Source organism: Zonotrichia albicollis, chromosome 13 (genome assembly GCF_047830755.1).
Source record: "Zonotrichia albicollis isolate bZonAlb1 chromosome 13, bZonAlb1.hap1, whole genome shotgun sequence".
Taxonomy (NCBI): Eukaryota; Metazoa; Chordata; class Aves; order Passeriformes; family Passerellidae; genus Zonotrichia; species Zonotrichia albicollis.
In genome coordinates, this window is record NC_133831.1 from 7,987,467 (window position 1) to 7,999,679 (window position 12,213).

Sequence of the window (12,213 nt, forward strand, 5' to 3'; positions counted from 1 at the left end):
TTTTCTGGTTCTCTGGGCTGACCCCAGTCATGGGGAACAGGTGAGAAGGTACCATCACCCTTTGGGGCTCCCATGGCTTGAGGGAGGTGGGTGCTTTGGGGTTTGGAGGAGTGCAACAACCCCATGGTCAAGGTGATGGCTGACCCTGGGAGGCAAAGAACACCCTGGGATGCAGAAGAACATCCAGAAGAGGGGGTGCAGGCGGTGCCCCCCAGCTCCACCCATCCCAGCAGCGGTGCCACCTCCCGGATTATCGAGGCCGATTGCCAAACCGCGCTGGGGCAGCGCAGCCGGCCGTGCAGAGCGGCGGGGATGGAGGGGCTCAGCGTGGGCAGCGTCCTGCTGACTGCCTGCGAGGGGGGGCTGGGCCTGGGGCTGCTCAAGGGATTGCTGGAGCTGCCCAGCCCACCCCGGTACATCTTCGCTGCTTGCCTGGACCCCCAGAGCAAGGTAGGGAGGGCACCGGCACGGGGGGGACAGGAGGGAAGGGGGGGACAGGAGGGAAATCAGCTCTGGGATGGATAACTGGGGATCCCACCTGAAACTGGGATGCTGAATGTCAGCATCCTGAACGGTGAATGCTATGGGGAAAAAAAAAAAAAAAAAATATATATATATGTGTGTGTGTGTGTGTGTATAAATGAACCAAAAATACACATATATGTATTAAATATTTAAAATACCCATATCTGTATTAAATATCCATGTATTTATTTTGAATCTCTCGGCTCAGGTGTGTGCATGATGGGGAGTGCAGGGGGGTTGCTGGCAGCCCGGAGCCGGGGGCATCCCTGCGGGAGCTTTGAAGCTGCCGCGCTCAGCCGGGCGCGGAGCAGGAGCAGCGACCGCCCCAAATCGCTGCCCCCGGATCTTGTTGTGACCTGTCGGCTGTGACATGAGGGGCCACCCTCTTCCCGGCACGGTGAAGCCCCCCTCCCCTTCCATGGGCTTCCCCATGTGACCCCTCCCCCGTTTACTCCACCTAGGCTGTTAACGAGGTGGCTTTGGGCTTTCCCAACGTCAGGATCTTGCCTCTGGGTAAGTGCTGGGGCGGGAAAGGGATGAAGCTTCTCAGGATTTAATTGCAACCGTGGGTGGCTCCAGGAAATGCCACCAAGCAGGTGGGTCCCTCGGTTTGGCTTGGCTGAACCAGGTCACTGATGGGACCAGGAGGATGCTCACTTTGGGAGTTGCCTCCTGCCACATCCCACAGCATCTCGCCAGGATCATGGCCACCAGCCTGTCCCTGACCCTGCTGTCCCCTTGCAGATGTGACAGACCCCAACAGCATCAAGGCTGCAGTGAGGAAGGTGCAGGCAGAGGTGGGCAGTGCTGGCCTCAACCTCCTGATCAACAGCAGCGGCACCACGCGCCGCAGCACTGTGGCCACCGAGACAGCCGAGAACATGAGCCTGGTCTACACCACCAACACCATCGGGCCTCTGCAGACCTGCCAGGTGAGGGGACACAGCAACCCCTGCCCCAGACACGGGGAAGAGGGAGGAGGAGGATGGGGATGCCTGAGGTCCCATCCCCTGCAGGCCTTCCTGCCCCTGCTGAAGGAGGCGGCCGAGGCCGAAGGGCAGCGGGAGATGAGCTGCAGCAGAGCTGCCATCATCAACATCTCCAGCATCCTGGGCTCCATCGAGGTCGCAGAGGCCTGGCAGGAGAGGCAGGACATCTGCTACCGCTGCAGCAAGGTACTGCCCCTGAGCATGGGCAGGAATTTGGGGTCATCTCCTCAGGGATTCCCCCTGCACTGGCCTTGGTATTGCCAGATCACGATGGTGAGGAGGGGATTTGTGCTCCCAGGCTGCTCTGAACATGCTCACCAAGTGCCTGGCCCTGGAGTACGGGAGCAGCGGGATCCTCTGCGTGTCTGTGGATCCTGGACATGTGACACCTCCCTTGGAACAGGGGATGGTGAGTGGTGGGAGGTGCATGGAGTCCCAGCTCAGCAAGGTCCCAAAGGTACCCTGGGCATTCCTGGGGGCATCCTTTCCCAGGAGCATCCCTTCCCAAAGCCATCCCTTCCCAAGGCCACCCCTTCCCATGAACATCCCTTCTCAGGGTCATCCTTTCACCAAGAAATCCCTTCCCAGAAACATTCCTTCCCACAGACATCCCTTCCCATGGGCACATCCCTTCTTCATAGGATATTTCTTTCCATGGACATCCCTTTCCCATGAACATCCCTTCCTGAGGCATCCTTGACCATGGACATCCCTTCTCTGGGCACCCACAACTGTGCAGTGCCTTGGTCCCACAGTGGCTGTGCCATCACAGCAAAAGGACAATTCCAGGCACTCCCCCAACCATCCAATTTGTTCCCTATTTTTAATTTCCTTTCCCATCCTGGTGGTGTGTCAGCAGAGGGCACCCTGGTCCTGCTGTCCCTTACCCTGCCCTGGCTGACAAATGAGTCACTTTTTAATTAGGGATGAAGAAATTAACCTCCATCCTTACAGCACTCAAATGAGGGACAATAAATTTGTGCAAAGCCTCATCCCTTGACTGCTGGAGCATCCAACTGCTCCCAAACCAACCCAGCCAGAGCTGGCATTCCACTACACCAGGGGTGGGATTGGGGGTGTTGGGATGGAGAATCTTGGCTCACTTTTTCCCTTGCCCTGGGTGTGCCAGGGCCCAGTGACGCTGGAGGAGAGTGTGCGGGGCGTCCTGCAGCTGCTGGCCCAGCTCTCAGCCACCAACAACGGCACCTTCTGGGACTGGAGAGGGCAGAGGCTGCCCTGGTGAGAGCAGCATCTGCACACTCTGCTTAAATAATTAATTAAAGTGAATTAATTGCCATTTCCAAGCTCACTCTGAGTCGGGGGGGCAGGATGGGCAGGGGAATGAAACAGGGATGCACAGCTGGGGGATGGGAGTTGGATTCGCTGCCCCCCTGGCCTGGGAAGCTGATTTGTGCCAGGGCAGCATGAGGAAGGATGGTCCAAGTGTGATCCTGAATCCAAGGCATCCCCTGGGGCCAGGAGAAGCCCCTGGCTATCCTCACTCTAGGCCACAAGCCATACTGCTTATGGGGACATCCCAGACAGCCCCCAAACTCAGCCCCTGTCCTGCTGAGCCTGCCCAACCCAAAACGAGCTGGGCTTTCCATGCCCACCCCAAAGAATGCTGCCAGGCATTCTTCCTGCTGATTCAAGGCCAGCAAAGGTTCTTCCTGTTCCAGCAGCTGGGGGGTTTCACAGCAGGAGATCTCCCAAGTCTCTGCACATGCCCAAAGATGTGTTTGGAGTCCTGGGCAGGACGTCCTGGGCTGACCTTCCCTGAATCCATCCCTCATGGTACACCAGGAGATGCTGTGAGCCCTTTCCTGTAGAGGCTCTCAGCTGTCATTCTTGAAGCCATCTCCCAAAAGAGGGGTCAGAAGAAAATGCACAATATCTCAAGTGGGCTGGACACAGAGCCCATTGCTGTGGGGATGCTCTGGGAGGCAGGGCAGGGTCACTCTGCAGGGACAGCTTCAGGTTCCCCACAGGGGAGGAGTGGAGAAGGATGAAGGATCATTCCCATGTTTGACACGAGGGGGTGGGAGCTTGGGGCTCATCTCCAAGGGAGTCCCTGGACCACACAGGGCCTCAGTTACAGCCAGCACGGATGGGAGACAGGTCCCTCTAGTTAAAGTTCTTATCAAGCAGTGGATCTACTGGTGAGTTTTATATGAGCTCTGTGTGGGCTTTATATAAACAGGAATCATTACTAGGCATGAAAGGAGGAGGAAAAGGAGGAGGAGGAGGAGGAGGAGGAGGAGGAGGAGGAGGAGGAGGAAGACGCTCCTCCACTCATGCTGCAGTGCCCATTGACTCATAAGCTGAAGCCATGAATACACCAATTAAGGTCTCTAATAGCTGATGAAGGTAATTAACTAAGCTGTGAAGGTGGGAGGCAGCCCAGTGCCTCCAGTGTGCCGCCTGCACCACGCCACCAAGCACAACAAACAAATCCAGATGTTTCCTTGCTGGGGAAGCAGCCGGGGCTGACAGAGGCAGCTTGGCAGGGTCCCTTTGTCAGAGTGAGGGAGGTGACTGACACCCCAAAGAGGAGGCAGTGGAGGCAATGGGGTTCTCTTTGCTGGTCCTTTATTTTGGGTAAGGCTGGAGGCTCCCAGGACCCAGTCAGAAGCTGAGCTGCAATGCTACAGAATTAACTGGTGTTTAATCAAAGCTGAGGAAAAAATACAAGTGGAGAGAAACAGGGTGGTGCCCTCACCTGCCCTGTGGGCAGGGAGGGCTGTGTGTCCCCCCAACAGCTGCCTGCCACAGGGGGCTGTGTCTGAGCCCACACCCATGCAAAGGGTGGCAGACATTTCGGATGGATGAGATCCCACAGCCATAAAGAGTCCCACGGCTCTGGAAAGTGTTGTGTTTGGTCCTGGAAGGAGTGGCATTTGTCCCACCTTTGGAGCTTCCTTGGGAACCCACCATGGGGCTCTGGGAGAAGCAGAGCAGAGGCAGCATCCAAGGCTCCAGGGCAAGGAGGTGTCCAGTGAGGGGTGGAGTGAGGGGTGTTCCACAGTGTTAGGTGGATTCCCACCGACCTGAGCAGAGGGAACAGGTTCCATGGTGTGGGACAGGGCGCCCCTGTGCGGCACCTGCCTTCCCCAAGGTCGGGGTCCCCACCCTGACCCCCAACTCACAGGGCACCCCGTAGAGCATCCTCATGACCTTGAGGCAGTTGTCCAGCAGTGCCTTGGGGCGCACAGCCTTGCTCCGGCTCTCAGCGCCCGCGCTGTGGATCAGCTTCACCAGATCGGCCACCACAGTTTCCACGTCTGTCTGCAGTGACAGATCACCAGGACGTCACCAAGGTGTCCCAAGGGACAGCAGAGTGCAAAAGAATACCACTGTTGCATTGGCCGGGAATCGAACCCGGGCCTCCCGCGTGGCAGGCGAGAATTCTACCACTGAACCACCAATGCCAGATGTGAGAAGCATCCCAGCCCTCCCCCACACTCCCCAACCCGGCGGGCTGGATGGGAGCACCAGGGAAAGGCCCGGGCACCCTGAGCACCCTCACTCATCACCCCAACACAGCCCTCATAACCCGCCTCCAAACCACTGCAATCCCTCTTCCCGCTGCCCCATCACCTGCAGCAAGGAGGCCTCAGCAACAACTACACCTGCTCAGCACCCTCAGAGCTAATCCTCTCATGACACAACACTGCAAAACTTCCTCTCTCCACGGAGGGGCTGCACAACCTGCCCCATCCCACAGGACAACCCAGACACACTTTGGCTTCGCGTTGGTGATCCAGCCATGACAGGCTGCCGACATCCAGCGCCCAGACACAGCCCCCTCCTCTGTGTGGCACCAGCCCCCAGACCTGGGCAGGCTTGCTTGCCCTGGGGCTCACTGCCACCGAGCCAAAGAAAGACCCTTGTCACTGCCACCAAAGCAGAAACCCTCATTGTCAGGAAACCATGGACCCCTCTGTGCCACCAAGTTCCCCGGGCATCACCAAAGTGCCCTGGCTTTGTTCCACCGACAGTGACATTCCGCACAGAAAGATGTGCCAGAGAGGTGTGTAATCCCTCCAGGGACCCAGGGGAATCCCAATGGTCCCCCCAGAAACACCGGGTGCCAAAAAGCACAACTGTTGCATTGGCCGGGAATCGAACCCGGGCCTCCCGCGTGGCAGGCGAGAATTCTACCACTGAACCACCAATGCCAGATGTGCAAGATTTTCGAACGCTCCCCACACGCCCCCACCAGCCCAAATCCAGCAGGGTGAATGTGGTGAGGGCGGGCACTGCTGGCTGTGAGCACACCACACACACAGACACACACAGGGGGCACCCCAACACTCAGCTCTGACACCGCGGCTCCAGCCCAGGGAAGCGCCTCCTCTGCTTCCCCACCAGTAAGGAGGGATTGTCAGCAGTCCTCACTCTTAACCCTCTGATGACACAACCCAGAAAATCTCCCTCTCTCCACAGAGGGGCTGCACAGCCTGCCCGTGGCACAGGAAAACCCAGACACACTTTGGGTTCACACTGGTGACCCAGCTGTGACAGGCCACCCACATCAGCACCCAAACACTTCTGCCTTGGGGTGCAGCAGCACCTGCCAGCCACAGGCAACCCACGGCTGCATGGAGCCCAAGTCAGGTGGAGAGGCTGGGGGCTGCAGAGTTAAAGTCAGGACACTGAGCTGCACTGATGAGGAACCAAACCCTGGCTTTTGAGGGGGAGCACAATAATTGTCCCACTGAACCACCTATGCCAGATGTGGAACTGCCCACAGCTGCCATCTACCTCCATGGCCTGGGCACCCGTGACATGAACCAGCCCCTCACACTGCTCCTAAGCCAAGGACCTTCACTGCCACCGACATAGCATCCCTTGTTGTCAGTGAGCCTCCCTGCCACCCAGCCGAGCTGGTCATTCACCAAACCATCTCCTCTTACTGCTCCTGGTGCCACCGAGCCAAGGACCCTCACTGCAGGCAGAGCTGCTGCCGCCACCTGGGGCCTGAGCACCCACACAAACTGCAGAGTCGACCCCGAGGGGAGATGCAGAGGGAGCAACCTCTAGAGATGCCCAAGGGATCACCCACGGGAGCGCCTCTGCAGTATCATCCCATGGGCACCCTGGCAGCCGCCAAACGACAGGAGGGTGCAAAAGAATACAGCTGTTGCATTGGCCGGGAATCGAACCCGGGCCTCCCGCGTGGCAGGCGAGAATTCTACCACTGAACCACCAATGCCAGATGTTAACCTTCCCCCAGCCCTCCCCCACACTGCCAAACCAGGGCAAGCCTTGTCACCCCGAACACCCTTATTCGTCGCCCCAACACAGCTCTCATAACCCGCCTCCAGCCCACGGCAACCCCTCTTCCCGCTGCCTCACATCACCTGCAGCAAGGAGGCCTCAGCAGCCCTCACCCTTAACCCTCTCATGACACAACACAGCAAAACTTCCTCTCTTCACAGAGGGGCTGCACAGCCTGCCCGTGGCACAGAACAACCCAGACACACTTCGGATTCACTTGGTGACCCAGCCGTGACAGGCCACGCACATCCAGCACACAAACACAACTGTCTCGGGGTGCAGCAGCTCCATCGAGGCAGCAGAAGCTTAGGCAGAGAGGCAGAACCATCACCGGGAAAATAGGGATGAACTCATGGGCACCCTCTGCCTGATCCCCGCAACCGATGGCCTTGGAGGTGCCACCCCGTGACGGAGGTCGGTGTGCATGACAGTCCCGTTCTTCCCTGCCAAGGTCAGCGGGTCCCCCAAGGGTGAACGGGTTGCAGGCAAGAAAAAAATAGAGCTGTTGCATTGGCCGGGAATCGAACCCGGGCCTCCCGCGTGGCAGGCGAGAATTCTACCACTGAACCACCAATGCCAGATGTGCAACGGTGCTGGGGCACTGCCCCACAGCCCCGCACCGCAGCCCCAATTTCTGTTCTTGTATCCTGTCCCTGTCAGCCCCCACAGAACCCACACACAGGGAAAACCTCCATGCCCCTGTTGTCCCCTCCTGGGGGGCTCAGTGCGTGTTTTCCCAGCACACGAGTGCCAGACATGGGGTGCCAGGGGGATCCTCACCTGCCGGTACTTGCTGTACTCCTTGCCCAGGGCATCAAAGAGCTGGCAGAGCTCCTGGGTGTATTTCCAGGATGGGTGCTTCTCTGGCAGCACCTCACGGATCCGCAGCACGGCCTGGGAGCTGACATGGAACCAGAGGTACCGCAGAGCTGCCTCCGACACTGTCCCGTTGCGCTGGAGGGCAAGAGGGTGAGAGCCGTGCAGCCCCCGCGGGTCCCTGGAGCGCCCCCATGGCGGGACTCTCCCCTACCACCCTCTTACCATGCGGGTGATGTTGGACGGCCTCAGCACCTCTTCGTACTGGACCTGGACTGTGTAGTCGATGGGAAAGTAATGTTTCTGGAAAGGCAAAGAAGAGCATGGGGGCTGGCAAGGGGCAAAGGAATGAGCACATCCTTGCCAGCCTTAGTATGACACTGGGGAGCCAGTGCAAAAGCCCTTTGATGTGGTCAGCCGCCAGCAGGAGTAGCCCTGGGCACAATTTGGCATAAATTGTCCCTGGTGAAAAACACAGCACCCAGCACCCAGCCACTGTAGAGCAGTGGGTGCTGCCCCCCACCCATGACCCCCCTGCAGCAAATTGAGGCCCTCCCTGCAATGCCAGGTGTCCCCCCACCTCCCAAAGCTGGGGTTACCATGTACTGCAGGCGCATCTCATACTGCAGCTTGTCCTGGAGCAGGCGGGTGAGCTCGCATTCGCCCGGCGCCGCGGCCTCCAGCCCCAGCACAGCCAGGACACCTGGGCAGCCAAAGCCAGTGGCATCAGCTCCCTCAGGGACACCCACCGAGGGGAGTCTTGAGGCCATCCCCCCTGTGCCCCAGCTGTACTCACATAGGACGGCAGCGTAGCCCTGCTGCATGTTGATGGTGGCCATCATTGGAGCCCCAGGCTGTGCCTACATGGCTGGGGCTCACCGGGAGCCTCCAGGGCAGTGGCGTGGATGGTGTGGGGACAAGGGACAGGTGTAGGCTCCGGGCACTGGCTGCTCTCCGGTAGCCCCGGGCAGTTGTTCCCTGCCATGGATGGGGGGTTAGTCCCCCTTCCCGGCAGTCCCCGCTGGCTTCTCCTCTCCAGCTGCTGGCAGGGAGGCAGCAGGTCCGGGGCCGTCACAGGGTGCTGGCAGGGATGTGTTTGCAGGGGTGCAGGAGCACCCCCGGACTGCAAGAGGGAATCTGGGGGAAGAGAGCCCCGGCTGCAGCCCCAGGGCAGGCAGGGGCCCAGGCTGCAGCGCCCAGGCAGGACATCCGCTCCGAGCCCCGGGGGCCACGGGGAAGGGACAGCCCCGCTGAGCCTCGGGTGGCCCTGGAGCCGTGTATGTCTCCGTCCCCTTGGGGCAGGGCTACCAGGGCTTCCCTGATGACACCCTCAGGGGATTTCCAGGGAAGGAGGGGGATCAGCCCAGCCCCGTTATCCCAGGGGTGATTAAGTCCGGCCTCAGCCAAGGAACACTGGGGGAAGGGGCTGGTGAAATGGCCAAGCCACGGCATGCTGGGTCCCCGCACAGAGATGTCGTGTCCCTACACCCCTGCGAAGGGGGCCCTGCCATGCCCCCGCGCTCTGGAAGGAGACCAGAGCATGTCCTTGTGCCACATGCCCCACAGCGTGTCCCCTTGCGAAGCAGGGTGTGGGTGCCCATGTGCTGTCCAGCCCAGCACAGAAGCGGCCCCATCTACGTCCCCACGCCATGTCCCGGTGCCAGGGGGGCCACGCTGTGTCCCCACGCGATGCCATGTCCCGAGGGAAGTCAGCCGTGCCCTGTGCCGTGCCGTGCCCCCACGCGAAGGCGCCGCGCCGTGTCCCGGCGCACAGTGCCACCCACAATCCCCACTGGAGGCACCTCCGTGCCGCGTCCCTGCCGTGCGTCCCCAGGCGGGCACGGCCGGCTCGGGGGGTGCGTGTGCCCCGTGCCCGTCCCCGGCGGGGCCGTGGCTCCCGGCGCCCCCCGCGCCCCCCGCGCGCGGCTCCGCGGACCCACCTGGCGCGGGACGCGTCCACCCGCGGGCGGCGGCGGCGGCGGGGCCGTGCCCGCGCTTCCCGGGAGGCGGGCGGGGGGCGGCGGCGCGGGCAGCGGGCGGGGCGGCGGCCGGGGCCGGGCGGGGAGCGGGGACCGAGCGACCGCCCCGCACGGCCCGGGGAGCGTCCGGCCCCGCTGCGCCGCGGGTGCCCGGCCGGCCCAGCCGGGGAGTGTCCCCGGGGTACGCAGGGAGCCCAGGCTGGGGTGTCCCCAGGGTGCTTGGTAACCCTCGTGGGTATCTCCCTGCTCCCCGGGGGGCTTTGGTGCCCCAGCTGGGTGTCCCCAGTGTGCTTGGCTGACCCTCGAGAGTATCTCCCCCTGTTCCAGGCAGGTGTCCCCGGGATGCTCAGATGCTCGGTTCACCTGACCAAGGTACCCCGCAGCGTGCTCAGCTCATCCAGCTGAGCATCCCCAGGGTGTCTGGCTCATCCTGCTGGGTCCCTCCCTGCTCCTCGGGGTACTTTGCCGCACCACACCCTGCGTGCTGGTCTAACAATGGTGAATGCCTCCTCCACTCCTCAGGGTGCTGAGCCGTCCCTGCAGGGCGTCCACCCAACCCAGTCAGGTGCCCACATAGCCCCTGGGGTGCCCAGCTGACTACTCTGTACAGCCCTAGGCACCCCTGGGTGCTCTGCTCTGCCAGCACTGGCACCTCTAGGGTGCTGGGCTCTCCTGGCAGGGTGACCCAGGGCACTTTCTGCACTGAGCACCCATGGGCACGATTTGGGGCAATCGAAGTGGGAGTTAGCCCAGTCCCTTCCCAGGATGTGCCCGGGGAAGGGCTGCACTGCAGCACGAATCTCAGAAGGGCTGAGGTATTCTAAGCTGGCTCCAGGCCAGCAGGACTCTGCTCCCTCTGACCAAAGCCCATATCATCCTCTCAGGATGCTTCAGGGCTGAGCTCCTGCCAGGAGCAGGGGCCAAGGGACAAGGGACATTGTCCTCCCCCACATCATCCTGAAGAGCCCCTTGGAAGAGCCACTGTGTCTGTGCTCAGGACTGCTGAGCATCCAAAGGGTCAGCAAGAAAATCGGCTATCAAAGAGTGGGTCAGTGCTCCCAGGGAAACGCGTGGGAAGGAATGCACTTCTGCCTGTGAGAGCGCGCTGGGATTCCCCTGGCATGCAGTCAGGGCCACTGCCGCGCTCCTGCCAAGCTTCCCCTGCTCCTGGCCAGTCTCAGGCACGGCCCTTGCCTCCCTCCCAGCACTCGTCGGGGCCGAGATGCTCAGCTCTGAGCAGGGAAGGAGCCGCTGAGCTCCTCACTCAGGTGTCCGCAGGGATTTTGCCCGCGGCTGCTGCAGTCGCTGGAGGAAGCCATTTAACAGCATTCCCTGCCCACGTATTCATCAGCCTGGCAGCCGGGATGGGGCGAGGAAGAGAAGGGAGAGCGCGGAACTGCGCAGCACCGTGCTGGGGGCGGTGTGCTCTCCCTGGCTGCTCCGGGGCTGGAAATCAGCGCTGGGATGAGCCCAAGGCAAACAGCTTCCCGTGCACAGCCCCGGGAGCTCTGCGCCCACACGGCAGCTGCAGGGGGGAGCTCGCTCTGAAACCTTCCTTGTCCCAGTGAAGGGGAGCTGGGGGCTCAGGCAGCTCCCCACAAGCCCCCAGGCTCCTTATGGCTGGGAATGGATGCCCCTAGGCTTTGCCTTTTACTGGAAGCAGGTTATTCACCAGGCACAGCGGAGCAAGTAAAACCTTGTGCTTGGAACCAGTTTGGGAACATCTCAAGACACGCCCCCCCCTCCCCCCCAGCTTTCACTTTCAGGACACCAGCGGGACAAATACCAAGGGCCACTGGAGCTCTGCTGAAGTGCCCTCTGATCCAAAGCATCACTCCCTCAGGGAGGACACGGAGCACAGGGTGAGCACTTTATGGCAAGGCAGAAGCTGGACCCCACAAAGCTCAGCTCCCCTTTGCCCCTTCCTTGATGCAGCCGCCCCGACTGAGGCCAGGAAGGGAGCACAAAGCCCTTTGCTCTGCCAGCATGGGTGGGGCTGTCAGAGCCAAAGGGTGCAGCGCTGTAAGCCCCTGCCAACGCAGGCCTGCGAGGTTGAAACAAGGCAGGAGGGGAGAGGAGGGTGCAAAGGACAGGGCAGGAGGGTGTGTTTGCCCTCACCCCACACAGTTCATGCGCCAGAGAATGTGAAAGCTGTTCAAAGGGAACACAGGTATCAAGGATCACCTGTCTCTCCAAGCCCCAAGTAGAGAGCAGCAGCATCCTTACCGGGATGTCACAGGCTATCAGACTGTCCCCACTAGCAGGTAAGCAGGGAGTAACCCAGCAGAACCAGGAAGCACTTGCTGTGTGGGTACACTCCAGCTGGGAGCCTCTGCAGCCAGTTACCAAGCCTGTGGGACAACGACCTTTCCCCAGCCCTCCTGGCAGCCAGCTGCTCCTCCCAGAGCTGCAGCTGCTACGCTGGGCAACAATGTGCAGCCATGCTCTGGAACGGCTGCAAACTGCTCTTCCCTTTCTCCACAGCCTGCTTTGTGTGTGTCCCAGGGCAGCCCAAGCAGCAGGGCACCAGCTCCAGGCAGGGCAGGGGGGCAGCGAGGGGCCTGCAGGAGCACAGGGGCTCGGGGTATGCACTTCTCTGTGTTCCTCCTCCTCCCCTCCTGCTC

The 12,213-nt window shown here is 61.0% G+C and overlaps 2 protein-coding genes and 4 non-coding genes across 10 annotated transcripts; 1 reads left to right on the plus strand and 5 right to left on the minus strand.

The window, feature by feature from the left end:
• The first annotated feature begins 123 nt into the window (after window positions 1-123).
• On the plus strand, window positions 124-3,734 carry LOC102065533 (uncharacterized). Of its 4 annotated transcripts, XM_005490811.4 has the most exons (6): window positions 124-450; window positions 987-1,038; window positions 1,270-1,457; window positions 1,542-1,700; window positions 1,813-1,923; window positions 2,644-3,734. In XM_005490811.4, the coding sequence occupies exons 1-6, from the start codon at window positions 124-126 to the stop codon at window positions 2,755-2,757; spliced, it is 951 nt and encodes a 316-aa protein (XP_005490868.2). In that variant the 3' UTR covers window positions 2,758-3,734. The 4 variants fall into 4 exon arrangements, with proteins under 4 accessions (XP_005490868.2, XP_074407056.1, XP_026651518.2 ...); XM_074550955.1 differs by having other exon boundaries at window positions 1,270-1,700; XM_026795717.2 differs by having other exon boundaries at window positions 1,813-2,785.
• Window positions 3,735-4,152: 418 nt separating this feature from the next.
• On the minus strand, window positions 4,153-9,691 carry IL34 (interleukin 34). Of its 2 annotated transcripts, none has more exons than XM_014269649.2 (7): window positions 9,551-9,691; window positions 8,407-8,747; window positions 8,210-8,313; window positions 7,836-7,913; window positions 7,575-7,748; window positions 4,661-4,799; window positions 4,153-4,561 (listed from the first exon to the last, which is right to left on the minus strand). In XM_014269649.2, exons 2-7 carry the CDS (start codon window positions 8,450-8,452, stop codon window positions 4,542-4,544), a joined length of 561 nt encoding a protein of 186 aa, XP_014125124.1. In that variant the 5' UTR covers window positions 8,453-8,747; window positions 9,551-9,691; the 3' UTR covers window positions 4,153-4,541. The 2 variants fall into 2 exon arrangements, with proteins under 2 accessions (XP_014125124.1, XP_005490812.1); XM_005490755.2 differs by having other exon boundaries at window positions 8,407-8,588; window positions 9,551-9,678.
• Window positions 4,872-4,942, minus strand: TRNAG-GCC (transfer RNA glycine (anticodon GCC)). Its single transcript has one exon. It is a non-coding gene; the product is annotated as a tRNA-Gly (tRNA).
• Window positions 5,622-5,692, minus strand: TRNAG-GCC (transfer RNA glycine (anticodon GCC)). Its single transcript has one exon. It is a non-coding gene; the product is annotated as a tRNA-Gly (tRNA).
• On the minus strand, window positions 6,659-6,729 carry TRNAG-GCC (transfer RNA glycine (anticodon GCC)). Its single transcript has one exon. It is a non-coding gene; the product is annotated as a tRNA-Gly (tRNA).
• On the minus strand, window positions 7,301-7,371 carry TRNAG-GCC (transfer RNA glycine (anticodon GCC)). Its single transcript has one exon. It is a non-coding gene; the product is annotated as a tRNA-Gly (tRNA).
• Window positions 9,692-12,213: the final 2,522 nt, after the last annotated feature.

Bases quoted from the DNA above. Each gene is read 5' to 3' on its own strand.
- LOC102065533 (XM_074550954.1), top strand. From the start codon at position 124: ATGGTCAAGGTGATGGCTGACCCTGGGAGGCAAAGAACACCCTGGGAT. The intron at 451-986 runs GTAGGGAGGGCA...TACTCCACCTAG, and splicing joins GCCTGGACCCCCAGAGCAAG to GCTGTTAACGAGGTGGCTTT. The intron at 1,039-1,269 runs GTAAGTGCTGGG...GTCCCCTTGCAG, and splicing joins CGTCAGGATCTTGCCTCTGG to ATGTGACAGACCCCAACAGC.
- IL34 (XM_014269649.2), bottom strand. From the start codon at position 8,452: ATGATGGCCACCATCAACATGCAGCAGGGCTACGCTGCCGTCCTAT. The intron at 7,749-7,835 runs GTAAGAGGGTGG...CTTGCCCTCCAG, and splicing joins CGTCCAACATCACCCGCATG to CGCAACGGGACAGTGTCGGA. The intron at 4,562-4,660 runs GTGAGTTGGGGG...CCCTCTGCTCAG, and splicing joins GATGCTCTACGGGGTGCCCT to GTCGGTGGGAATCCACCTAA.